This window comes from Aythya marila (assembly GCF_965140915.1).
Source record: "Aythya marila genome assembly, chromosome: 25".
Lineage (NCBI taxonomy): Eukaryota > Metazoa > Chordata > Aves > Anseriformes > Anatidae > Aythya > Aythya marila.
The window spans coordinates 4,312,485-4,339,167 of record NC_139066.1 but is presented as its reverse complement, the minus strand read 5'-3'; the positions used below and the strand labels follow the sequence as shown (position 1 = coordinate 4,339,167).

Genomic DNA, 26,683 nt, shown 5'->3' with positions numbered 1-26,683 from the left:
AACGTGTGGTATGCCTCACGTGCAACACATCCGAGACACACCACGGTCTGACTGCGCCTAGCAGGCTGCTTAAACTGCGATCCCGTGGGACAGAGACACAACCTCCCCAGGGAGAAGATCCTGCTGTGGTGCCAGCCCGAGGGCTGTGGCTCAGGGACGTGTCTGCTTGGGAAGTGTTGGCTCAGACCACGTCGCATTGCATCGCCTGCTTCCCACAGTGGCTCAGGAGCAGATTTCCAAGGCGGGCAGGTACCAGAAGCCCTAAACCCCCAGAGTGGGGCAGCTTTTCTGCAGCCCCGATGCCTCGCTGGTGCATCGTCTCACCACCCTCGGGTAGGAGCAGAGCTGGCTCTGCTGCTGGAGGTGTCGTGCATGGCAGCAGAGCTGCGTGCAGGGCTGCAGGATGACAGGCCGTGCCCCACCAGCAGCAGGCGGGTGCACATCCACGGCTGCAGCCCTCGTTGTGCCCCAAACAGGATGCCTAGCTGGGGAGGCAGGCTCTGACAGCACTTCAGGTCTTGTTTCTGATGGCTCGAAGACCTCCTCTGATGTTTCTTGCCTGCAGCGTGCTTTCAAACAGCCTCCAGGTCTCCGACAGCACGCCTCGTGGCTCTGTTAGCTGGTCCAGGCAGTGAGGGCTTGCTTGCTGGTAGATGGGTGTGTTGGGTTTGCTGGCAGCGAAGACATTTTGATGACTCTTGTGAAGATCTGGTTATTTGCCACCTTGCACCTGGTGTGAGCTGTGTCTGCTGGAGTACAGCTCCGTGACTCTTGCGGAAGCTCACCTCCATGTGCGGTCGGGTTGTCAAGTTTGAGCACAAGCATTAGAGCTACCTGTGACCCTCTGGCAATGCAGAAGAGAATCGACTGAGAAGGTGTTAACCTCTTCAAAGGAGCCTTGTGCAACTCCCCGTTGAAGAGCAGGGCTGAGAGCAGAGTGGCAAGAGCTGCTGGCTGTGTTAGTCATCCAGAAAGAGACTTGTTTTTCCCTCTCCCCCTCCCCGCCCTGGCACGGGGGTAGAGATTCTTTCTCACTGCTTGGTGTGGCCAAAAGTTAGAAGAAGAAATGTGTTATCATCAAGGGAATCAGTCAACTCTCCCCTAAAAAACATAAGCTTTTATTTGTGCAGCTCTGGCAGCGAGATTTAGCGGGGTGTTGAATTTTGCTGCCATAGCCCCCAGAATCTGAAACCAGTTCTGCTGGGAGACATGCAAACCTGAACACGTGTGTGTGTTCACACCTCCTTCCACATTAACGTTCACATGTAGATGGCTGATTCCCTGATAATAAGATGCAAAACGGTGTGGGTACTGCAGAAGTCTCGGGTTGTGCTGACTACCTGCTGACACGAAGGAACTGGAGCACGGGAGGCCTCTGCAGCCACCAGTCACCATTTTCAGCAGGGTACGGGCACGTTGACTTTCCTTGTAATTAAAGTTGGTAAACCAGAATGCCGAACTTTAATTTCTAGACCGCACGAGGCCCGCAGGATCAAAATCTGAGGAAGTAACCAGTGATAACCTTGGTCAGACAGAGATTTTTCTAGGTCCAACTCAGCACCTTCATTTTCAGATGGTTGGGTAGGAAATGGGTTGCCTTTGCTGGGTGTGTGAAACATGTAAAAGGACTCGTGTTTCTTGGAAATGAAGGCTTGAAGGGGTCTTTGGAAAAGGTGCTTTAACTCGTGAGTCACTTGTGAAGATTTTGTTTTTTATTACGTGGCAGGTTAAGAGCCTTTTTTAAAAGCCTTTTTCTGTTTCTGGAAGCACTTGGCCACTTGAAGTTGTCGGTTAGAGTGGTACAAATTAGGATGTTGTCCCAGAGGAGCACAGCTCTTGAGGCTTACACTGCTGCGTGACCTCCAGGACAGGCACAGACTGCTGAGGTCAGTGAATTTGTCACGGTCCTGCCACTACCCGGGGCTTCTGCAGCAGTTTTAGGATTCTTCAAGCCTTAACAGACATACGAAATCCATCTGCTCTGGCTGCAAAGCCAATGAAACTGTCAGCACATAGGGAAAAACACAGTAAGTAGCTTCTCTTTCCTGTGCTTTTTCAGAAGTACGCTTGGTTGCATGTATATATCCACTGGGATTTTGCCTCTCCTCCTCTCATGTTGCATAGCATGAAAAATGCGTGCCAGCTCCCAAGGTAATGCAAAGACTTTTCACGAAGGTTTCTGTTGCTTTCGGTGCATTTTAGGCCACGTTAAAGAAGAAAGAACGAGAATACGTGGGAGAAGCTCTGGTTTCGTTAAAGGATGATGTGCGCAGGCTTTGAATCCTGGAATGCTTCTTGGACTATTTATGGCACTGGAGATGATTTAGGTTTTTCTTTGCTTGGAGGATGATTTTAGGCATTAGAATTGGTCATCAGTCACAGAAATTTCCCAGTCAAGCGTTTAATCTCTCAGAAATCAGGGTTTTGTGCAACAGGGCTTGTCAGTAAAGAAAGTAAATATCTGCTCGCTATCTTATTTTAGACAATTGAATTAAAAAAACAAAGCAGCAGAAGGGAAGTTAGAGTTTCAGTTCCTGCAAGCTGAAGATTTGCATGGGTTCAGCAATGACAAATACATGAGATCATGCCTAGATTGGCTCTGAACCTGCCACGCATGTGGTGGAGATGAACCAAAAGCCTCTGTACTTGCCAAGACCTGCATAAGGTTTTTGTAACGAGCTGTGGCAATGACAGGTGCTGTTCGCTACCAAGATTTCACTCCCTGCTCCGGTAATGGTCTCAGCTCTGTGAAGGACTGGGGTCTTACGGGAAGGTGAAAGTGAAAACTAACTTCCCGTGCAGTTTGAAAATAGGCTAGCCCGCTACTCACAACCCTGCATGTGCGCACTTGAAAACTTGCAGTTTCTGCAAAACCTGAGCGTGTTGGGACTGCTTTTCTGTTTCAAGAAGGGAGTGGGAAGGCTCCTATCTGTGGCACTAGTAATAGAGCTAAGTTCTCCTATTGCTGCTTCGGCAAAGTGACGTTACCATCTCTGCTTCAGTGCTTGGGGAAGAGGTACAGGACTGACTCACGTCACTGAGTAGCAGAGCCAGGGAGAGGACCTACATTTCCTAGCTCTCGTCCAAAGTTTTGACCGTTGGATCAGACCCCAAAGTCCTCTCCCTTTGCTGTACCACTCCTGGAAACACACAAAAAATGGAAGCTACCTTGGTTGTATTTGCTTGGAGTCGAATAGCTCAGTGCCAGGCTGGAGGTTCAGGCACTCAAGCAGAAAAAGGCAGAGAGCAAATACTGCTAGGTAATCTTTATTTCTCTAGTCAGCCACCTCCTTCTTTTCATCTTCTTACTCCTTTCTCATTCTTGTCATTTGGTATGGTGCATTCAGCTACTAAAACAAGGAATAAGCTGACAGTTTCGGGGAGTGTGTAAGAAAAAAATCGACAAAACCCTGTTAAGGTCCCATCCCATTGTGTGCCTTTTGTCTTTCTGGTCTTTCACATCCAGTGCTAGAGAGTTCATTGTGTAAAAGGATAATTCTCTTCTCCAGCCCTCCAAAGCATACTCTCACCACCCCAGGAGCTGTAGTAAGGTGGTCTGGCAGTGGTTTGTGCTGCTGTCATTAAATGCCACATGATGCAGTTTATCTAGTCATTTTTTCCCCCTATGTCAGCTGCACAACAGTAGGCTCTGAGGTGGTCCTGCCTTGATTTAATCCATAAAAAAGGTCATTGCTTTTCAGTCTCCTCAGGATTTACCCACTTGGAGGTCACGAAGCTGCTTGTGATGGGATGAACAAGGGGCAGCTGAGACCTCAGCTGATTTCAGTTTCCCCAGAACCATCCTGTGATGGCTCAGCTTGAAAGGAGAAATACCCTGGTGTGGAATGGGAACCCATCAGTAGTAGCCTTGGGGAAGAAGGGTCACTGCCTCGGTGGGTGAGGAGACACCTGGGGGGGAAAAATCGTTGGCCATGAAAAAAGTTCTCCCCTGAGAACTGACACCTCCACCCCAAGAACAGGAGCTTGATTTATTTTTCCATATAAAAGAAGATGTGGGGAGAGGAAACTGTAGCCCACCCTCAGCTACCCTGATTGTTGCAGAGTGACGCCACCCTTCCTCATCACCCACGTACATTATTTTTAGGGTTTGTTTGCCTCAGCTCATTCTTTCTTAGGGTTACGAGTACTTCCCTCCCGCAGCTACCCAGGTGGCACATCAGCAACCACAGCTGTGCCTGGAGAATGTTCCCCTTCACCATCGTGTTCATCAGTTCATTCTCCAGCAAGTGGAAAAAAAAAAGTGACAATGAACTGGCAAGAAAGGAGAAGCAGTGATGCTTTACGTAGAGCAGGAAGGTGTCAGAAGAACCACCAGGAGTCCACACGACTCTGTGGGACTCTTTGAGCTAGGTTATTACAGACCATGGCCCCCTTCTGTAACGAGGACCAGGCTTTTTTAATTGAATTTGTAAAGATTTCAGACTGAGGTTGGTCCATTCCCTGCAGTGAAGAGTTTATTTTTCTGTCTTGCTGGTGAAAGTTACAAAAATGGGTTAAATCCATCCTGGAAATGTACTTTTTCTGTGCAGAACAGATTCTGCCTGGTTTGGCTGGGGCATTTATAGTTTAAGGTGTGATGTTGGGTGCTTGCCTGGTGGGCTGGGTTTTACTAGTTTAAATCAGGGTTGTAAGCTCTAATCTGCTTTCTTAAAATTCAGGAACTTTCCTGTTTAAAGGTCTGATTTACAGTCACTTTTGAGAAGCGTAGGGAGTTGTTAGGGAGTTGCTGTAAGCGCAGCAGCGTTCTCACAACTCCAGTCCTGTTTCATGGTTTGTGTGGTCTGGTTCAGAGCTCCTGCTTCAGCAGGCTGTGTCTCTTGTATAGATAAGTTCCCTGGATTCCAGAGCAGTGGAGCCTTCTGACCTAGTTGTGGTGAGCGAGACCTGATGTTTATTTAAGGAGCCTTGGGTTTAGACCTATTATCTAGAGTGGTATTGCGGTGCAGTGATCTTGAGATGCTTCTTATCACTACTTGAACCTCTGGACCAGATGCTGAAACTAGCCGAATACTTTCTCTCTAGGGAGAAATGTGCATTGTATAGTGAGAGCAGAAATGATCCTTACTTCTGGCACTCAAACGTTAAGCTAGACGTTTGTCACATCTTTGGTTTTCTCTGAGGTTCGTTTTCTGTTCTCTTTAATTCCATGGTTGCAGTTATAAGACGGTTTTGTAAAGGGTAAGGACCATCCCTGTGTACCTTGGGGGCTATATTAGCAGGGGAGGTCAGGAAGAAATGGTCTGTGTGCGTTCATCATGCAGCATCGGCCAGTTTGAGATGTGGAGTTGGGTTAGATGGGCAGCTCATCTCAACTAATGAGTCAGTTGCTACTATGCCTGTGTACGGAGGTTTTTAAGCTGTGGTTACAGCCTCTCCCTGTGAGCAATTTGCACAATAATGTGGTGTTTTTGTTACTGAGTTTTTAAATTAAAAGAGAATGGTAAAATCATCAGGTATATTCAATGCTGGGGCAGTGTTAAGGCAATCAACTTGAGAGTAAAAATAAAGACAAACACCACTACTAAATCTATTGGTGACTTGTTTACTGTATAATTAGGAACACTAACATTTTTTTAAAATTAGAATGTTTTACACTTTTTTTTCCCCTGCAGGGCAGTACTGATTTGAAGCTAGGGTGATCAACAAACAGCTCTTGGCAGGATCAGAAGGATATGATATGAACTGTTACGATACACACAAGATACATCCTGTGCAGGAAATACAAGGGAAAAACCAAAGGTATTTTTTAAATTGTTATAATTTATTTTCCACAAGTAGCAAAATACAGTCAGTTTTCAGACGTAAGTAGAGAATCTCAAGTTAGGATCTTAGGTTAACATTAATATGTTTCATCAAGTGGCAGACTTGTTTTCTCTGTTAAACTTTAAGATGAGCCATGCACTCTGAAGTCACTGCTGTCTTGTTGAGAGGGCACCAGATGCAGCTGTCCCACATGCTGCTTTAGTTTCTCATTCTTGTAAAGGCAGCTGCATGTTTTCCTATTTAGAATACATCTGGTTGACAAAAACGTAGAAAATTCTCAGCTTGTAGAAGGGGAATGGCTTTTATTAAACAGGAGTTGGGTACAATTGCATTTTCTGTTGGAGCAGTTTTCCTTGCTAGAATAATTTAGGTGAGTGTATTTTTTATAAAAGGTTCAGTTAAAGCAGTGTATTTTCAGGGTACATTCGTGTACATATTTAACTTTTTTTATGAAAAGCAGCTTTACATGTATGAATACATATCAAGAGTATATTGTTACTGATGAAGAAAACTAAAAAGACTCTGTATTATAGGCATTCCTTACTCTGGCAAACTTCTTATTAGCCAAGCGCCTTGTCTGTGCAAGGACTATAGGGGAAAAACAAGAACAAATGACTATTCAGTGTGTCAGTCTTAACCGTCCCCTTTTATATGTCAGAGAAGCAGCACTTGCATATGTATTTATTACGTGGCCATTATAAAAGAAAATGCTTGAAACAACTGGATGGGATTGTCACTCAACATAGGTAACTCAGAGCAGAATGAATATCCCACATCCCTGAGCCAAAGGGTTTAGGAAGGAGAATTTATTTAAAGATGATTGTCAGACAGCTGTGTAAGTGGCAGCATTATCTCAAAACCAGCTAACTGTAATCTCTCTTTGAAGGCTGATCTTGTTGTTTCTTTAGAACAAAATCTCTGGTTTTTGACCTATGATCCAGCAAGTTCCCTGCATGTCTCCTAATGGTTCCATGAGTTGTATTGAAAGAAGTGTGTCTGTTTAGCAGGCGTCTCTTTTGCTCTGCATGGCTCTGTATGTCCACTGGAATGTTCCTCACAGGTTCCCCAAATCAAAACTGTTCAACTGCTGCTCTGGAAGGTGAGCATGCTATGTCCACTGAGTTAGGTTCCTGCCCAGCACCGAGAGCAGTTCATGGCCAAGACCTTTTGCCATTGATGTCTGACTCTGGGGAGTGCTGTGTGCCGTGGGGATTAGAGCGTGCTAGTCAATAACAGATGCACAAACAATTGCAGCAACTCCTCCCCAGTTGACATTCAGATGTCCTGTAACAGCAGTTCCCAGGGTATTGTCTGTCCATAGGAATCTTCATTCTTCTAGTAAATGCATCAACTGGCATAACATTCAGGGTTTCTTTTCAAGGTCTTGTTTTACATGACAATAATCTGTTGTTCAGCTGCCATGTTCCTTTCAAGTACATGACCCTGGCAGTAATCTTCAATGCTATGACCATCCTTTGCATTAAATCAAACTGCAGTGAATGCCTTCTTTATTACAAGTGCCAGTATGAATGCAAAACACATTTTCAGTAGCTTATAAGTGAAATACGTATCTGACTTATAAAAAGACAGCTGCAAAAGTCCTTCTAGAAAGACACATTGGTTGGGAAGGGAGAAGAAAACCCACATTTGTGTTTTTTATCTCTTGAGGTCAGCAAGCAACAGCACAGAGAGCCCCCACACGTATGTGAAAATCAGCAGACTGCGTCCACAGGAGCTGATTAAGCTAGATAAAAGTGAGCTCCAGATACTGACAAATAGCAGTGGTAGGACCATAGGCACAACTGTATCCTGAATTTAAGTCTTTCCTTAAGAAACAGATACAAACTTGTCCCGGGCTAGAATCTGTAAAAATGCTGAGCATTCCTGCACCAGTCTGCCAAAACACATGTTTTAATATCAACCATGTGAGTAAAGACTTGCTCATCGTGTCAGTAGTAACGATGACATTTGGATGGGCTGAATGGCTAGGCGGTAAAAAATAATGTTTTGAGTACCTGACTGGATCGGTGCAGAAGTATCTGTTTCTTAGTTCAAGTTTGTACCTTTGGTGGCTGGGGAGGCACCAGTTACTTGGTTCTTGTAACTTGTCTTTGTGCAAGAAGTTTGAATCTAAACTTTGATAGCTAACCCTGTGTCAGCCCTTGTGCAAGCAGATGTCTTTTCAGAAGCTGAAGGAGGCTTTATTGCTAAAGTGAAGCAGCTTTTCTAAAGAATACGAGTCAGTGTTGGGATGCAATAACTTGTGCTTGTTAGGATGCACCTTCCTTGTAGGTGAAACACCAGATATCATTGCTACAGGCAAAAGCGAAGTGGCTGTTCTTTTCCTGACAAACCTGAGATGCCACAATCGTATGCATACCTATTGAAATTATGCATATCATGCCAAATATGGATTAGGTGTTAGTTAAGCAAATTTCTCACTTTTCATAGGGAAGGCAGGGCTGAGAGTTGCGTGCTAGGACACTTCACAGCTTATATTGCATATTGTGTTATGCTTGGAGGCTGAGTCCGTTGGTGCTGTTTTGTCATGAATGCTGAATCAGTGCATCATTTTTGTATGTATGGAGAGTACTAGGTGGTCTTAATAAATGCAGCATTCAAAGCAAGGACAATGCTCTTGGAAGTTCAGCTCTAAAACAGTTCTGTTGCATGTCTGTCTCTCTTGCTATTGGTTGCTTTTAAGGAAAATATTCTATTTTGAGCATTTCTGATTTAGACTAGGAAAGAGTAAAATAAAGGTGAAATGGCATGAGAAATTCAAGACTCACTGGTCTCCCTTTCCGCTGTTTTACTATTAGTCATAGCTTTATCAAAGTCTCTCCATCCACAGGAGCAATGGATGGAGCAATGATCGTTGAGGGGAATACGGGGAGGTTCCTTGGTTTCCCTCTTACAGCTGCCTTTCTTAAAGTAGTGGCAGGTCTTCCTCTATCAGTAATTCAAAATAGAAGCAGTGTACAAAACCGCGCCAGCCTTCAGCTTGGTTAAAGCCTCCCTGGAGCTCTCCTCACGGGGAGAAGGTGGTGGTTGTCTCTGTCTCCATGGCAAAGGAAAACCTCTTGCTCTCACGGCAGGCAGACAGCTGCCAGAGGCGCTTCTGGCTCAGGCAGCCCAGCTCCTTCAGAAGCTTGAAGAGGTCGTTGCGGAACTTGACGCCGATGAAGGCGTAGAGGAAGGGATTGAGGCAGCATCGGAAGCAGGCCAGCGTGTAGGTCACGTCGTCTGCCATGTCGAGCTTCTTGCTCTCCTCACACGAGGTGGTGTGGTTGAAGGCTGAGATGGTCTTGGCCAGCATGACGCTGTTGTAGGGCAGCTGGAAGACAATGAAGACGATAACCACGGCAATGATCACCTTGATGGCTTTGTTCTTCTCAAAGTTGCGGGCCTGGAGTAATGTTTTGATAATGATGAGGTAGCAGACAGACATGACCACCAGGGGAAATAAGAAGCCAAAGACCATTTGGGATACTTTGATGCCAGTGTTGAAAGTCTGCAGGTCGTTAGCAATGATGGAGCAGCGGGGATGGTTGTCTGGGTTATTTACACCGCTGTGAACCAGCTCGGGGATTGAGAGGATGAAGGCCAGGAGCCAGATGACAACGCACGTGATCTTGCTAATGAATATCATCTGGGGACGGAAGCGGTGGGCTGAGGCAGCCTGAACAATGGCAAAGTACCTGTCGATGCTGATGGACAGGAGGAGCAGCATCCCGCTGAAGAAACTCATTTTGCAGATGCAATAGACCGCTTTGCAGGCAAGTTCCCCAAAACACCAGTACGTGGCTGCACTCGTGGCCCAAAACGGGAGGGTGAGCAGGAAGAGGATGTCTGCCAGGGCCAGGTTCAGCAGGTAGATGTCTGTCATGGTCTTCAGCCTCTTGAAGTAGATGTAGGTGACCATGACCAGCCCGTTCCCCAGCAGCCCCGTGAAGCAGATGAGGGAGTACATGGCTGGGAGGAAGGCAGCGCGGAAGTTACGGACTTCTTCCTTCTCACACACGGTCTCAAACATGGTGTAGTCGATGGTGGTGTTGGAGTCATAGTCATCAGTGACGTTGTTCCCAGAACAGAACTAGAACAGAGAAAGGGGGGGAGAAAAGGGCGCATTGAGACAGGTACTGTGGGTGCACGGCCGCTGCCCTGCTGTGTGTGGTGTCAGGCCGAGGGCCTGATGCCGGCTGATAAAGCAGCAGGAGTGCCCAGCCATGGCCAGCAGAGAAGTCCCAGGGAGTTCCCTTGGTGATTGGAGTTGGCAGGGTCTCGTGGCTGAGAGCTTTCTGGATTAGTATGTAGGGCTTGGGGTTTTTTTGGGGCTCGTTACAGGAATTCAGTGAGAAATGTTAGCGCTCAGCCAAAACAACACCTGAGGACATTCAAACGCGTGGCTGTTTTCCAGAATGTTTCGGGACCCAAATACAGCTGGTTGTACAAGGTTGTCAGGTAAAATAGGAAAAATAACATGTCCTTTGGTGTTCTTCTCTCACAAGGGGCAAAATTTCCTCTTGACCGAGCCTACTCGTTAGGTGTTCTCTAAGTTCAGTTTCTCTTCCCTTCCCCATCTGAGATACTCCCGGTGCTCACACACACTTCTCACTTGTGAAAGTGCTACGAGAGGGGTGCAACTGTTGGTTTTGTAACCAGCAGCAACCTGGCACCGGTGTTCTCATGGGCTTCCTTGTCCTTCTGCCTTCTCCTCCCTCCCTCCCAGCTAGGGGTGAGCCTGCAAAATAACTAACCCAGTGGTGTGAACAAAGGGCTCTGTGGGAAGACAAAGCCGGAGCCTCCCTTGGCTGTTTTTTTATTTTTTATTTTTTTATTTCCCTGCTAAATTATAGAGGTGTCAATGAAACCGTGAGGAAACACGGTGAGTGAAGCAGGAAATTGTTACCGTGCTGACACGGACGAGTTGCTGGTGTCTCATTCACAGGCCTCTGCCCCTGATTTAAGCTCTGATTATTCTCGTTTCATCTTCCTACACTGACATAATCTACAGGGCAGACTGAGCTTGTGGTATCTGTGCCCTGCTTTTTTTGAGACTTATTAGTCTCCAGTACCTTCTCTCCATTGCAGGGAGATGAAAGGTTTCCCCTGGATACCTCTGCATGTTATCACCGAATATCTCAGCACACTCTCCATCTCAGGTAGGCTTGGCTTTTACCACATCCTGCCTGCTATCTGGAGGCATGCCACCAGAAGTGAAAGGGAAAAGAAGCAGGCTGCAAAACCCTCCCTGCCTTGCTGAGCCTCTCAGAGAGCCCAAGCGGGGGACCATGGCGTGGTTGAGGCTGCTCCTGTGGTTGCAGGAGCGCGAGTGCTGGGGGCCAGGCCTGTGGTTCAGGAGCAGGTCACAGCAGAGCTCGGTGCTTGGGCTTCTCCTTCCTGCTTCAGATTTACTCTGAGCAGGAACAGGCAGAAGATGAATGTCACATTTGAGGCAGCTGCACTCTTCCCCCTTGGGCATGTCAGCTCTTCAGTACTTAGAGCAGGTACAGCCCAGCACTGTGAGCAGGTACTTCTGAAGAGCACCGAGCTGACTTTTCACAAGTGCTCTTCGTGTGATATTTTTATCTTTCCTGAAAATGCTCACGTTGTTGCTATAATGGAAACAGGTTCTAACAGAAAACACCACCTTAGAATCGGTCTGGGTAGTTGTCTCTGTTCGTTCTTTGTTTGCATTTCTTTAGTTTGTTTTTCTTCATGCTTTAGCAATGCTCTCTGCTTTCTCACCACCCGCCTCCAAACGTGCTGGGCTCTAATCATGAGCAGCCCTGTCCCCTGCGGATCTCTCCAGGCTGTGGGTGGCTGCTGTTTTGCGTGTCAAAGTTTTTGAGATCTCTCTTTACCCACAACACAAATGTGGCTGGATTTCAACAACGTTGTTTTCAACATCTTACCTGAAATATTAGAGGAAGGCTGAAAACAAGGGTGACCTTTAACTGTTTACCTATAGAAGAAGGAGACACTGTGTTAGTATCAGCACTTAAGTAGGGATTTCCACACGATGCTTGTTTTGAAAAAGCGGTGGTAGCATACTTGACCGCGGCATTCTCAACCCTGCAAAGCTCTCCACAGCTGCATAAACAAAAAAGCAATGAAGATGCTAACAGGATAGCCCAGGGTCATGTAACAAGTCACTGTCAAGCATAGATTAAGTCTCAGAAATCCGGCCCCTCCAGTCTCATCTATAAAGGCTGATAACAAAAGACAGTTAACTCGCACATAGTGTAACAAATCGTATTTTAGACTTTTTTTTCCTCAATTAGTTGTCGTTCCCTCCCCCTCCAGCTTCATGCTTTTACAAGGCACAATCAGCAGCCAGTCTCCTGTGCTGCCATCTGAGCTGAGGGTGTAGCATACCCAACACACATGTAAAAACATACAGCTGTGAGTGCAATAAATTTGGCCCAGCTGTTCCCTGACAGAGAGGTGACTGGACTGCAGAACAGGAAAGCTCATCTCCCTGCAGGATATACATAACTGAAGCTGGCTGAAATTTATTGCTTGTCTAAATGTCAGAGCTGGCTTGCACTGCCTTTGGATGTGGAGACACAGCACGCTGACAGCTGGGGGAAAAATTAAATTCAGAGCCAGATGTGATAATGGTGAGAGCAATCTCAGACAAACAGCTCTTCCTGCTGTGGTTAGCAGAGACGGAGAGGCCAGTGAAAGCTTTCTCTTCTCTCTATTTAAAGCACATGCCAGCATCTACCTCAGGCAGTTGTGACTGAAAGTTGCCCAAGCTAGAAGGTGAGTTGGCAGCTGTGAGAAAGCCCTCACTGTCTGCTCTGGCCTGAGCAGAACGTGTCCCTCCTTGAGGAGAGTTGGCATCTCCTGTTTTGAGCATCGTGCTTGTGATTCCCCCCAGAGAAGTGGTCACAGCACCAAGTCTGGTGGAACTCAAGAGGCGTTTGGACAGTGCTCTCAGAAATATGGTTTGATTTTTGGGTGGTCCTGGGTGGAGCCAGGAACTGGACTCAATGATCTTTTTGGGTCCCTTCCAAGTCAGGGTGTTCTGCGATTCTGTGCTGCTCATCCTAAGATGCCCTCTCAGCACCAGCTAGTTCCCTGCACAGCAGCCCTGTGTTTCCCCATGGATGATCTGGTCCAGGAGTGCTGAGCAAGGCTGGGGCAGAGGCAGGAGATCCCTTTGGCTCTTGGCTGCCTGTTTCCCCTAATGAGCATGCCTTCCTCCTACAGATAAGCCTGTTTGTTCATAAACTGCACTGAATCCTTTGCCCTTCTGGTGTTCAGCAGCCTGTTGTACGCAGCTCTGGTCTGGATTGCTGCCTGCTGTTTCTTTGCAGAGCTCCTTCGCACCCTTCCCTGCTCTGCCAGTCTCCTGTTGGGGTACTGAACTGGACCAGGAGAATGAATTTGTACTACTTCAAGTAACCGCCCACCATAAAAGCATCGTAAGAACAGCAGTAGTTACATCAGCATCTGTGATTGCAGATGCTTGATTACACGTGAGGGGCAATGCATGGGTGAAATGTGCAAAAACTCGTATTTCTCATTCCCTAGGGCCTGTACGTGAGCTTCCCATTAGGCCTTGTAGAAGTTTGTGCCTTGTTACCCTCCTCCCCACCTCTTAAATTCCTCATGTATCCTCGCGCTCCTGGGTGCTTAGTTATGTTACTAGACCCCTCACCTCTGAATCCTCCTGGGGGAATCTAAAACATGTAGAAGTGCCTCATTAGTGCAGGAGGAGGGTATGTCAAGGTAGCTTGGCCAAGATTAAGCTTGAGGGGAAAGGAGGAGACTTGGCTAAATGCTTCTGTCTGTCCAGTGTCTTGCGGTCTGACCAGTCCTAGACTGCAGGAAGAGCTTCAGTGAGCACCTGATGTAGCCATCTCTCCCTTAAAGATGCTTATTGAACTTTTGCATATCACACACAGGAAATGCACCAAAAGCCCAAACCACTTAAATTTACCCAGCACATTAAAGAAAGCCTAAGATGTTGTAGCCTTCCCTACCTGGGACACCGGCATGGGGTCTCTGACCCCTGCAAAAGAAAACAACTGTTGGAGCCTAAATGATCTTTACCACTGTCTTATTAGCGTGGTCTACTAATTGTTACCCCTACTGGCCACTGTCAGCCCCGTTTGTCATGGGCTGAGGCCTCAAAAATAGTTAAGTCCTGAGAATTTGTATAAAGAGGATGCAAAGGAGAGCCACCCTGAGCCCCCACGGGAAGGACATCAACTTCAACCGTACTCTGCTCAGTTTTTCCACACAAAGAGCACAACCACGGTGCCTCCTAGTGCCAGGCTGATGCACCAACACGGCCATCCCCAGGCTCTTGCCCTCCAAGTGCAGTACTATTTTCTGTTGGTTGTTGCATCTCCTTTCACCTCCCAGGACCAGTCCAGCCCCTGCTTAAACTGAAAAATCTTGAATGCCTAGCAGCAGTGAGGTGTTTCTTAAGCACACTTTGAAGTGTCTAACGAAACGGGACTGATAACAGAGTGACTCAACTAACGATTCTGAAACAGTTCAGCTAAGTATCATTCCTTTGAAGAACTTCACAATCTTTTTTTCCCTCGGTTGCTGTTTTAGGTATCTTAAATGTCAAACTATTTTCAATATAAAAAGAGCTTGCACTGTTCCTTCCTCTCTTTCTGGCCCCCCCACCTCAGCTTACGCATTTGCAGAGGCACAACTGGTGATGCAGTTCAGCCTCGTGGTCTCCCGCACTACTTTGTTGAGCAGGTCCTTGAGTCACTGGTTTCAGGTCAACTGAATGAAACTCACTTCTTGCTCTTAGGAGTCCAGGGCGGTGGGGGAAGGGAGAGGGGAGCAGAAGCAAATGGGTTGTAGAGAGGAAACGAGACCCGCTTTGGCGTTAAATGGGCAATTTTAGGTAGCTTTACTTTTTCTTGCCTCTGGCAGTTCTCGGCTGCGGGTATTTTCGTAAAGTTTCGTTCCTCAAAATATGGAGAAAAAACCCTCTCAAAAGTCCCCGCAAACAGTTGAACTAACAACCTTACTTACAAAAAGACAACAACAAAAAATTACAGTTTATGAGTCAATGCATGCTGTAAAGCCCTGAGTAAGCCCCCAGCCCTGGTGGTGCACTGATCTGCTGCACTTCTCAAAAGCACGCTCCCGTCCTGGGAAAACACGGTGGAAAGGAGAACTGCTTAGAGCAAGAGAAAGAGGGAAGGGGTTCTGCTCTCCGGGAATATCCCAGCACAGCTTTTGTCAGATGGACGGTGAGGAGATGACTTCCACCAGCTCACTCCTGTGACAGCAGTTCTGAATGCTGCTTAAAACTGCCCTGTGTCTGCACCTCTTCGCTCACAGATGGACACTGATGATGGAAGTGCTCAGAGAGATCAGGCAGCAGCAGGTCACATTTGGAAATCTTGGTCCGTGGAGTAAGCACAAAGACTGGGATTCATCTTACTTTATTTTAGCCATCAGCATCTGCTTAATTGCTTAGGCTCCCTTGATAGCAAAGGGAATGAAAATGCTTTTAAGGCAGTCATGGTACGGTTCATTTCACGCTGTGGCAGAAGCGTGGGCTTGTAGGTTTGGACATATGAATCCCATGCAGTTTATCTGAATCTCAGTCAGCATCAGGAGCCAATCTTAAGCAAGATAAAATAAGCAGTAGTAGCAGCAAATCCCCACAGATAGGCCCAGAATTAGAGATTCAAGCATGGAATTAGGAAAAAAGAGAAATGATTGCTAAGTAACAGCAGAAGAACTTCTGACAGCAAGAAGGATTTGGTGGAAAGTCTCCCCAGAGGTGGAAGGAGGAGCAGAAACACAACCAAGTAGGATGTTTTAAACAGGACAAGCAATCCTGCAGAGGGAATCACTGGGGCTCCTTCTGCACGAGGGACTCCCTCTTGTTCTGCAGGTCAGCTCTTCCCAAACGGATTCAGCTCTAACTGTGGGGAAGCAGCTGCTCACCTCTGTTGGTGCTGAGGGATGTGCAATGTGAAAATCAAGAGTCAGAAATGCTTTTGTGAGTACTGCAAAGCTAGGCAAACCTGCTGTGGTTATTTATTTGTTTTTGATGTTGGCCAGGACTGCAAAGTAAAAGTTTGAGTCTCAAGTATCTTAGCACACGTGTAGGCAGTGAGTAATGCACTATTGATAGCTGTACCCATACACCAGTTTCTGATGCCTTTTCACCATCAGGCTTTTGGGGAAAGAACCGGATATTTCTGAGAAGAATTAATCATAGTTAAATAATATAATGACTTCTGGCAGTTAACTGCTCAGTGCCTGCTACCCCCCTTCTTTCCCCTGTGTTTCTCACAACTGACAAAGGAAAGATGAGCATTTTCACTGCTGAAATGAGCATAACAGAACTACTTCTATTTCCTACATTCATACATTTGTGTAGAAGTTGGTTATCTGTCTCCACCTCCTTTAAGAAACTGTGAATCAAAAGCTAAGATAAACAGAGATAAGCAAATTTTAAAAAGTCGTCAGGTGAGCTGATCTTTCATATACAACTGTCTAACAGCAATGTTGTTCATATTCCAACACTGATAAATATTTCTTTTGGACTATCCTTTTGAAACACAATAATAGGACAGAGAACCTGAAGCATGAAAATTGCCATACTCTTAATCAGGTTCTCACTAATTCTTTTTCATCTTTCTGTCATAGATAGCCTTTACTAATTAAGTAAGGTCAGACTAACAGCCGTCCCCCATTAAACAGGAGACCTACAACACAACTTCATGGTGTTACAGGGCCAAAAGTTTAAACGAGATCACAAATTGTGATATATGGCCAACAGCTCCAGTTGGGTTATGACACGTTGGTTTGTATGCAGCCTCTGGCTCAGGAATTTCCTAAACCACTGATTGCTAGAAGCTCTGAGGATGCATCCATGAGAAGACTCCCTCTTCCCATTCCCTGCTCCTGCCTCGTGGATCCCGTGGGGTCCAGTACCCCATTTTGCACCAAGCAGGAGCATACTGCACCCCCCAGCTGCTTTTCATCACTGTCAGGTTGAGAGCCATGAGCTCCCCTACCTAACTCAGCACTCAGGTTTGTTGCTTTACATTTGGATACTGCAAGTGGAACCCCCTCTGCTTAATCCAGAGATCACTGCAGACCTTCCAAGAGGAGAAAGCCCTGCCTGGAAGATGAGGAATAGTTTGGGGGCTGAAACATCGGACAAAGATACCAGAAGTGGTTATTTTCCCTGACCGTACGAGGCTAGCTTTCTCCGTGATACCGCATGAGTTAAAGTTTTGCATCTCCACTTCACAAGTTCTTCAGAAAATGGGGAGTCCAATATTCCTTACTCTTGTGCTACAGCCCAAGGCACATGCAGGGAATTGGGCACTCAAACCTCAGCATTCACAGGCTGTCTGGTTGTGTCTGCAGTGCTTGACACAGGACATCTGCACCTGCCTTCATACTGCTTGCTGCAGTGTTGAAATGTATGGAGAATCCTCTCGCATCCCAATTAATTCAAAGCTTTGATTTGAAAATATCCCAGAAGAAAGGCAGACCCCTCCTGTTCCGTATTATGGCAAAGGACCATTCATTGCATGTGGAGTAGGGCTTTACTGGAATGAACTCTGTGGCTACCATCCTGTCCCTCTCACCATCCTTATTACAACTCTTGCCCACGTTGCCTGGCATTAGTTGTGTTATAAACCCCTTTTGGTTGATCTAGTTTAATTCACCCTCATGAGGTATTATTACATTTGTCCCTCTTCCCTGCACCTCCATCATTCACCCTGGAATTAGTGTTTGCAAATATGAAAACAAAATAAAACAAAGGAATAAATCATACAGTCTTAAAGAAAAGAGCTTGTATCACATCTCCACATCTCTGACCCACAGTGTTTGCCGCCTACAGCCCACCACCCACTCACGCTCTGTGAAGTCGGTGCCTGCAGAGCACTGGATGTGAAGTGACGATAACAAATAACAAAATGTTGAAAACTTTCTGCAAGAGACAGAAATGAGTCTTGTGCATGCTGGGCTAATGGAGATGTCCTGTGCCAAAGAGCTGATGGTTCTCGATTACTTGCTCTGCTCTGTGCGCTTGGTGATGGAGCACTCTGTTGGAATGCAGACCCCAGCTCCAGCAAAGCCACAGATTTTAGAACAGTTCAAAGTTTTGTGGTTGCTTTAAAGATATTAATTTATAGACAGTTTGCCTTAGATTGGACAAGTTTAGCGAAGAATAAACTCAATCCCTTGATTTATTCACAGAATTAAAATATTACCAAGGAGATGGCAGGTTTTTTTATTTAAAGGAACATGGAAAAAATAGGAATGATATGAGAAGAGCTCACTTGCTTTGGGTCAGAGAAGCCCCCTTGAAATTCCCTCCAAGCCTTTTTTTTTTTTAATTTTTCTGAAGTAATTGACTTGAGTTTGCTGAGCCTGTGAAAAAGACAGTTTTGAGTAGATTTTTTTGTGTTCATAGTACACGCGAGGAAGAATAAAACTTTTTGTATTGATTACTCGGTTAAAAGTGCTTCATCCCTGTGTCATAGCGCATGAATTTGGGCATCGTCCTCATTACTAAGGCTGAAGGCAAAGCCAGAGGCTGCAGCAGGGGTACTCACCACTGTCCATGGTCTTGTTTCAAACAGAAACGAAGTCACAAGGTTAGTGAGAGCATCGTACGTCCCGGCGCAGCCTCGGCATGCAGCAGCTCCTGCCAGAGACCCTCTTTGGGAAGCTCTGCCTTTTATACTTCCTGCGGCTCTGCAAGAAGCCAGTGACGTGCCCTGCTGTCAGTGACATTTAGAAGACCCTCCTCCTTCTCCTCGGGCTCTCACCAGCAGAGGAAAGTTGTGCTCCCTTCAGACACACGATGTGTTCAGGTGCTTCCTCAGTGCCTCCAGCTGAGGGCTGTGCACACGCACACCAGCACACACACTTTTTTACTGAGAACTCAATAAAATGAAGCAGACTCTGCTTTTGCACCTGAATATGAGAATTTGTGGTAAGCGGACAAGAGGAAAGAGTCTCCTTTATTGTTCTCTCCCCACAATAGATCCTGTTTCATCTGTCAGAGCTTGATGCTGTAGGAAAGGGGGAAGTTTCCATCTTTTCTGCTAGACCCTTCCTAGGGAAGGTGCTCACCTACCATGTAACAAATCTCTCTAACTGCCAGCAGCAGGCATCCCTTTTCCCGTCTCTCACATGCTTGCAGCACCCTTTTTTAGACAATCAACAGCTCCCAAGCAAGTGGACTTCCCCACCTCTTTCTGCTTTTTGGTGTTTTCGCGCTACCATCTGCTAAGTATCAGCACACACCATCTTCCTCAAAAAGGTTTTGCACAGTTGTGGTCCTGTGCCTTCCTCAGCATCACGTTACTGCAGAAGTTTCAAACCTCAGCGTACAGCCCTGGGAGGACCTGCAGCACTGGCAGTTCTGGTCCCTGCTTTGCCAGGGGGTTGATTTGTCTATTCCTCTTCATAAATGGATCATCTTCAATATGAATCAGTGGCTTTTGGTTTGTGGCTGTACAAGGTGGATGCCTGTTCTTGGAACTGATTCTTCTAACAGGTAGAAGCGTAACCAGAAGAGTAGAAAAAAGAAACCCTATTGTAGCTATGTTACCTCTTGACTGATCTAGAGATAATGTTTACCCTGCATCAGACAAATAATCGTGTAATTGGGTAGCTATCATAAGATGCATCTGTGCTGGGCAGCCAGTGTCTGGCTCTCATGAATGCCTGTGCTTTTCAAGAGAATCTGATCAGTGTCTTACCAAATAATCTGATCATTATATGGGATATGTGTTCCAAGGAGCAGATGAGTTGCATTAGGTGAACTGATTGGTTACATCAGCAGCAGCACTGCAGTGTTACTGCTCTTAAAACTTCCCACGGCAGAATCCTGCTCTCTGCAAGTACCCTTAGCCAGCCAAGCTGCAATTCTTCAGTGAAGGATTCTTCTCCTAAACATTAAAACACCATGACCCCTGAAAGTCTGGCAGTCTGTGGCTCTTGAGAAAATTAAACATTATGTGGTGCTAAGGGGAGCAGATTTGATTTTCTCTAGCATAGTTAAGCACTGCAAGATCTGAAGGTTGTGTTTAAAATACCGTGGGAAGTACGTATATTAAGATAGTGTGATGGTTAATCAGAGCTAAAACAGGACTTGATTAGAATCTGAGTACATAAAAATTTGAGTCTGCTCCTGAAACTACTGATGATTTGCTGCCTTGCCTTTAACTAATTACTTCAACTTGAAGCAGAACCTGTCACTTCCCAGCTTTCAATGCCAAATTAAATATATCTGAAGTCACTGATCCTGTGGGTGGTCTCTGAACATACCCAGACATCCTTCTGCAGTTTAGTCCCCCTAAAACATTATGCCAGCCCAGCTTTCACTTAAATACCATCTCACTGCTTCCCTCTTAGGAAGCGAGTGCCACCGTGGTCCTGATTCCATTCTGGGGTCCTTAACGTGCCCTCCACACCATGCAGGGTGTTGGATCCCCACAGACGCACCCAAGGTCAGGTACCTGAAGATTATCAACATTTATTTGGCTTCACAGAAGGTGACCTGCACTTCCCTTAGCTCTGTCTAAGCATGCATCACTGGCTTTTCAATACTCTTGCTTTTGACTTATCTGTGTAGGCAGGTGCAGTTCACATCTCTGTGCCTATTTATTGCTCTATTTTCCTTTTGTTCATCAGTTATCCAAGCAGGTACGCTGCCTTTGAGAGTTATGTCTTCTAACCACTTCCGCCAAGAAGGATAAGAGATGAAAGACTTCTCTCAGGTACAGGCAGAATACTCAGAAATGGTGGGTGTAAAGCCTTTAAACAGTCTCAGCGCTCTCTGTGGGAGTGGTGGTTGTGTAAAGATAGAGACGATCATCTAGATTTACTCTACTTACACAGCTACATGAGAGGGGAACCAGGCTGTCTTATCAAACGTGCCTCCAGATCCACAGTGGCTGAAGTCAAATACAATGAGAAGAAGGAGGCAGGCAGATGGCTTGCAGTTTGTTTTTTGTGCATATTCCCAGGCATTAGCTTCAAAGTTCTAGTATGTGCTAAGTTGTGTGTTGTCAGAGCCAGTCCAAGTAAATTGTTTCCTTTAAGACAGAACTGGAAAATTTTAAAATAAACAATTTGCTATGTCTTTATGACACTGAATCTTCTTGTACAGTCATGTTTTATACCTAGGGAGTTCCCAAAGCATTTATTAAAGCCTGCTTAATTTGACTGGGTATACTTGCAGTCTATTTCATGCCTTTGTGACTCTGTTTCTGACATATACCCTTTAATATGTGCACCCCATGAGCTATCTCTTACAAACGTGTGATTCTGCTTGAACAAATATTACACTTCTCAGGCCCTCATCCACGCACAGATAGTCACACTATGCTATCTGCTCACCAAAATACATTTGTTACAGTAAAAATCAACTATTTAAAAACAAAACAAAAAAAATAATCAAAAGATAGTTAGGTGTTCTCAGTCTTATGTTAGGATCTAGATCACTCTTGTCGCCTCTGATGGAAAAAGAGTGGAAATTTGTAATAAAATTTGTCACCCAGGCCACAGTACTAGAGCTACATCGAAATCGTTCATCAATATGAACGATTCTCAAAAGAGAAAGAAAATGAAGTTCTCAAAAGAAAATGAAGTTCCTAATAAATTCCACAGGAAATTATCTCAGAAGGAGATTTCATTTCAGGTTGGTTCCACATGAACCGAAACAGTGAATTTGCTGAGCTGAATTGAAATGTCATCTTGAATTTACCTGACATTAAATTGCAACTCCTTCTGCAATGAAATGGAGATACTAGCTCCTGTATTTCACGCTTACCTCTTGGTTATAAAATTGGTCTCCTTGCTGTCTCTCCTCTAACTATGTCATATGAACAACCCAAGACCAAAAGGATCCCAGTGCCTCACAGAGCATGGTGCCTGGCCGGCACACACAGGCTGTGCAGAGTAACAGGGGCATGGTATTAGAAAGCAGGACTCATAAGGTTCTACAGCACTCATAATTCATTCTGAAAAAAGCATAAAGCACCATGTTTTTACATCCCCAGTTCAAAGCCTTGATGTATTTTTCATTAATCTGGTTTTAAGCGAATTGTAATGAAACCTGACTTGGTGACATCAGAATTTCTCAGCAGATGGGACTCCAAGCAGCTTCATCCAGCTCTGCCCGTGGCCGCACAAGATATCACCCACACCGTATTTCATGTACTGGCTCACGGAGCTGCGCAAGAACTGCTGGCAATTCCAGGTAAGCAAACCAACACTACTGTAGTCCAGCTCCAGGCTGAGCATTAGAAGGTTTTGCATACCAGTCAAAGCATTACAGGTTGAATTCGGGTACTATAGGTCCCTTGCCAGCTGCTGACCTGTCCCTCATCCCCACAACTTGCCACGGGAAAAGACAGCGTGGTGCACTGAACAAAATACGCCAGCGTGCTCCCCCTGCTCTCAGCTCTGTTGATCTGTTCTTCTGCTGATCTGCACCAGGAGAGTTTCTCCCCATTGCTGTAGGAAGCCAGGGTCACCCAGGCAGAAGTTGGTGAGTTAAGGGTGAATGTCGCTCAAGTGCCCACTTCCCAGTAACATCCCTCTTACGCTGAGAAGGGACCTTGACCTCTCTGTTGTTCTGCTGTGCCCAGCAGCGCAAAAGCAAGAGCCCTGGGATCTCCCACCTCGTGTTTTGCCTCCTGTCCAAAAACCTCTTTCAACTCTCGAGCTGCTGAGCTGACGTTCATGAGGCATGCGGGGAAAGTTCATGTGTTGAAGTCAGTAGGTTTACTCTGGGGGGGGGGGGGCTTTAACACAGTTGTTCTGCAAGCAAACAAAATAGCAGAAGTGAAATTGTAAGTAAATTCCTGACATTAAGAGCAGTACCGAGCTGGGATTCATCACCAAGAGGAGTTCTTAGAGTGGTTTTAGGGGATGCCCTGAAAGAAAAAATCTCATGATTATAATCTCACTATGAGGTTATTATCAGATTCTTTTTCAGCCAGCAGAGGAAGCAATCTGCGCAGCAGGAAGGCTTGTGTCAGGGACACACCATTGCCCCTGCTGCCAGTTGGTCAGCCACAGGAGGGAAGGGCACATGCTTGGCGTCACTGGGAATTCACCTCCTCCACGCCTGCATCAGGTCACGGTGGTGGCATTTCTTTCCACTCAAGAAAAACACGTTTTGACCAGTTTAGCATCTGCTCTGCACTAAAACTACTTCCTCACCTTGCAGTCAAGGAATTGAGCTGTGACAAGGCAAAAGTACCTAGAGATGCAAGCAAAAGGGGAGAGGTGAAGCTGTCAGCAGCACAGGCACCTCTGGCTGCTGAAGCTGAGGTGCAAAGAAAATGAAGGGTAGTCACTGCCCCATATGCTGCTGGTCCTAAACCCTGTAGGTCATTGCTGGGTGCCTTCCTGCAAGATCTGCTCTGTTTTGCTTGCCCACATTACCAGGTCCATTTTTATATTTAGGGGCCTGCAGTAACATGAAACAGAGGCAGTGGTTGTGCGAGAATGACAGGAGAGAAAAGGCAAAGAGACAAGAAACAGGAAGAAAAACTCCTGGGGCACAATAGGAAGATGTCAGAGAAGGTGCATGACCACTGGTTATGCCTGGGGTTTTCAAGCCTTCCCTATACTTTGTTCCCACTCCATTGTGCAAACTGCCAGTAAGTTCCTAAGGGATATCAAGCACTAGTGACCACTGAATTGTTCAGGGAGATAAAGAGATGTAAGAGAGGGTAGAGATGTAATTAGGCCTCCCAAAAGAACTGAAATGTCAGCTGGCCATATGGAAAGCATCCTTCCCGGGAGCCTGCATCACCATGCTCAAAAGGCAGGAGATTTAACACCAGTCCCCTGCAGCCTTTGGAAGATGACTGCATATGGAAACGTGGAACAATCCTGCCAGTTTCTCCAAGAAGAGCTCGTCCAGTCTTCTGTCACAGATATCTGACATTCTTCATCCCTGGTGTTAAAAACAAAACAAACAAAAAACCTAATGTGCTGATGTTTCACGTGGTGTCTCTTGCTACAGTCCCTCTACCTCATTTGGCCTTTTTTTTTTTTTTTTTTTAAACTCCAGAATTGGTGCCACGTTTAAAATGTCTTTTTCTTCGCTTTTTTTTTTTTTTTTTTAAATAGAGCTGAGTTGCAAAATGTAAGATGAAACTAGCTGTTTACAGCAATTCTAGACTTTTATAACTCAGAAGTGAAGCGGTATGTGATAATTTAACAACAAAATAAGACAGCAGCCCAATAACTGCAAAACCACTTCAAAAAAAAAAAGCAAAGAAAAAAACTGAGGACTGTGAAAAAAAGCATCAAAGTGAAAGAAGGGAACCAAGAACAAAAACAGTGAGAGACAGACCTAAACCAGAACTAGCATCCATGCTTTCAAGCGTGTAATCTTGCAGCTATCTCCGTTTGGTTATCAGCAGCCCCCTCCATAAAAACCCACCATCCATGACACTGCATGCATAGAGCAGACTTCAAACCCAGGAATCAAAAGCACTTGATTAACTATTTAAAACCTTGATACCCTGATCAGCTGTTGCAAGGTCCTTCAAGGCACAAACAGTTCTGGCTGCAGTCAGCCTAACGTGAAACGGACTTGCTTCGTTTCTGCCTGGGAGAAGGGAGTGCAATTACAGCTCTTTTCCTCTCTCCAATATGATCAAACACTGCACTTCTGCAGCATACCAATCACAATTTATGTCCAAGCTGCCTAGAGGGCTTAAAGCTGCCTCTGCCACAGTTGTACAGCATCACCTACAACGTTCACACCTGCATTGCTCTGTCAGGTATGAAGAATGCGTCACTGAGGACAGACAGCAGAGACAGGTTTCGAATCCGGAATTCCCTGTTCTCAATCTCTAACCATTAGAAGAAACAATTCTGACAGCGGTGGGCTTATTAAACACCACACTTCCCTGTCCCCTTTCCAAAATGGAAGCAACTTAGCAGAAGTGGTGTCTTGTCTGTTATGTAAGTGCTGAATTACAGACGTGGAGCATCGCACCCAGTTCAGTAGAGAAGCAACCATGAGACGATGACAGCAGTCTGAAGATTGTTCCTGCTCAAGCTGAAATCCAAGCCAGTGACAAAAACCACGTTCTAGCTCGCTGCAAGTTTGCATCTGAGTGCAATGTCTGTAAGATGATGAGAGCGGTTTGCAGTTTGACGTGACTCCAAGCGCAATAGATTACCAAAGGGAGAAACTGAGGTTGGGTGATGGCAGGCGGCTTCATCTGCTGCTCACAGGATGCTGCAGGTTACTCACACACAGCAGCAGCCTTGCTGAAAAATAAGAGCCCAGCTCTGTAGTTGTAAATACACTACGATTAAGTGACAACAAACCCAGATGTTTTCACTATTCCACCTACATCTCATGTCTGCAGCCCTGCTAGAACATGCTTGTTACTTTGCTTCGAGATCTTGCTCTTCCTCAGCAGAACAGGCAGGTTGTGGTACAAAGCACTGATAAGAACTTTCACACTTACTTAATGTTTGCGCTTGGAAGTCCCTGAAACTGTTACTAAAAAACCTTATGCTTTGGATTGATTTTCGATTATTTTTTTGGTGTACAAGGATGTATTGATAAATTAATGTGCTTGAACTAAAGTGGATTAGTTAAACTGCATTAAGCCCACATAAAGACAATTATATCCAGAATTAAGGTGACCTTGATTCACACTGGAAGTTAAATCAGTGTAACTGTAAGTTACCTCTGTTGACTAGTTGAATCAACAATGGCAGAATTACTGAGCAGGATCATGTCAAGTTATCCAAGAACAAAATGGAATTTATGTCAGTATCTGTAGGAGAACAAGTCATCCTTGCAATAAGAGGATGCCTTTTTTTCCTTTAAATCCTTCCCAAGCAGCAGACAACACATGCTAGGCTGCAGGATTGTTAATGGGGCTTTTTCTTGTGATCAGCCCATCCAAACCTTTTGCTGATGCTGAGGAAATTTTTTTTCCTCTTCACTTTGATCACATTTATCCAAGAGCAACTTAAAAGTGCCAATCTTTGAATTTCTGCAGACACTGAGAGGTTCAAACTGCCAGTCCTTTCATGAAGGCAGTGCTGGAAGACTGAGCCTCTCTCTTGACAGGTACCCTCTAAAGCTTCAGCTACACAGCCCCGTAAAGGATTTTACTCCGTGTGCTTGTGGGCTACCTTGTCTTTGAACAACCTCTTTCAATGCCTCCCAAGGCATCCCTTTGTTACAGATAAAACATTTTTCATTACAGCTCTTTCTTGTTAGAAAGAGATGATGGATTCTAATTTCTTTTTAATGGGTTTCATTTCTATTTGCTGTAATCTATATGAAGCTAGAAATCCGTAACTGCCGCTCAGACACAAGCAGAGGCATGCAAGTAAATGTGTTTGCATGCATTTTCTTATGTGTCAGTATAACCAGCAGACTTACAAGGTGGAGGGAAGTTAAATTCACAGCCTAGGTAGTTGTGTTGGATGCCCTGATGACAGTGAAATAAACAAACAAACAAAAAAAAGTGTATCCTGCAATACCTACTGCTGCTTTAGAGCTGGCTGACACTTGCTGGATATTATACAAAATACAGTAATAATTACTAGCACTAGACTTTTTCCTCTTAATCCATCTCCAGGCAGAGAGGTCACAGGGAAGTTAAGGGAGACACCTGGTGGCAACGCTTGTTCTAGCCCATGTACTTTGACATGCACATAATCGGCACCAGTTCTTTGAATCTACAAGGAGTATTTTTCTCAATCCTCCAGCTGTCAGCAGGACCAATAACACCTAGAGTTAAAAGGACAGAAAAGAAGCAAGCAAAGGAGCAAAGGCAGTGCAGTTTTAATGGCACTGTGTCAGCACAGGGTTTTTAGATTGATGGGCAATCTGAAGGCATTTGCTTTAAGTAACTTTTGATAAATTGGT

At 45.5% G+C, this 26,683-nt stretch overlaps 1 protein-coding gene across 1 annotated transcript; it reads right to left on the bottom strand.

The window, feature by feature from the left end:
• Positions 1 to 5,771: 5,771 nt before the first annotated feature.
• CCR7 (C-C motif chemokine receptor 7) lies at positions 5,772 to 18,446 on the bottom strand. Its single transcript, XM_082778831.1, has 3 exons — positions 18,360 to 18,446; positions 11,700 to 11,749; positions 5,772 to 9,877 (listed from the first exon to the last, which is right to left on the bottom strand). Exons 1-3 carry the CDS (start codon positions 18,367 to 18,369, stop codon positions 8,813 to 8,815), a joined length of 1,125 nt encoding a protein of 374 aa, XP_082634957.1. The 5' UTR covers positions 18,370 to 18,446; the 3' UTR covers positions 5,772 to 8,812.
• Between the last annotated feature and the right edge of the window lie 8,237 nt (positions 18,447 to 26,683).

What these genes read in the sequence shown, in the direction of transcription:
- CCR7 (XM_082778831.1), bottom strand. An exon ending in GCCTTCCTCTAATATTTCAG is followed by an intron (nt 9,878 to 11,699) that starts GTAAGATGTTGA and finishes TCTCTGTTCTAG; the next exon opens with TTCTGTTCTGGGAACAACGT.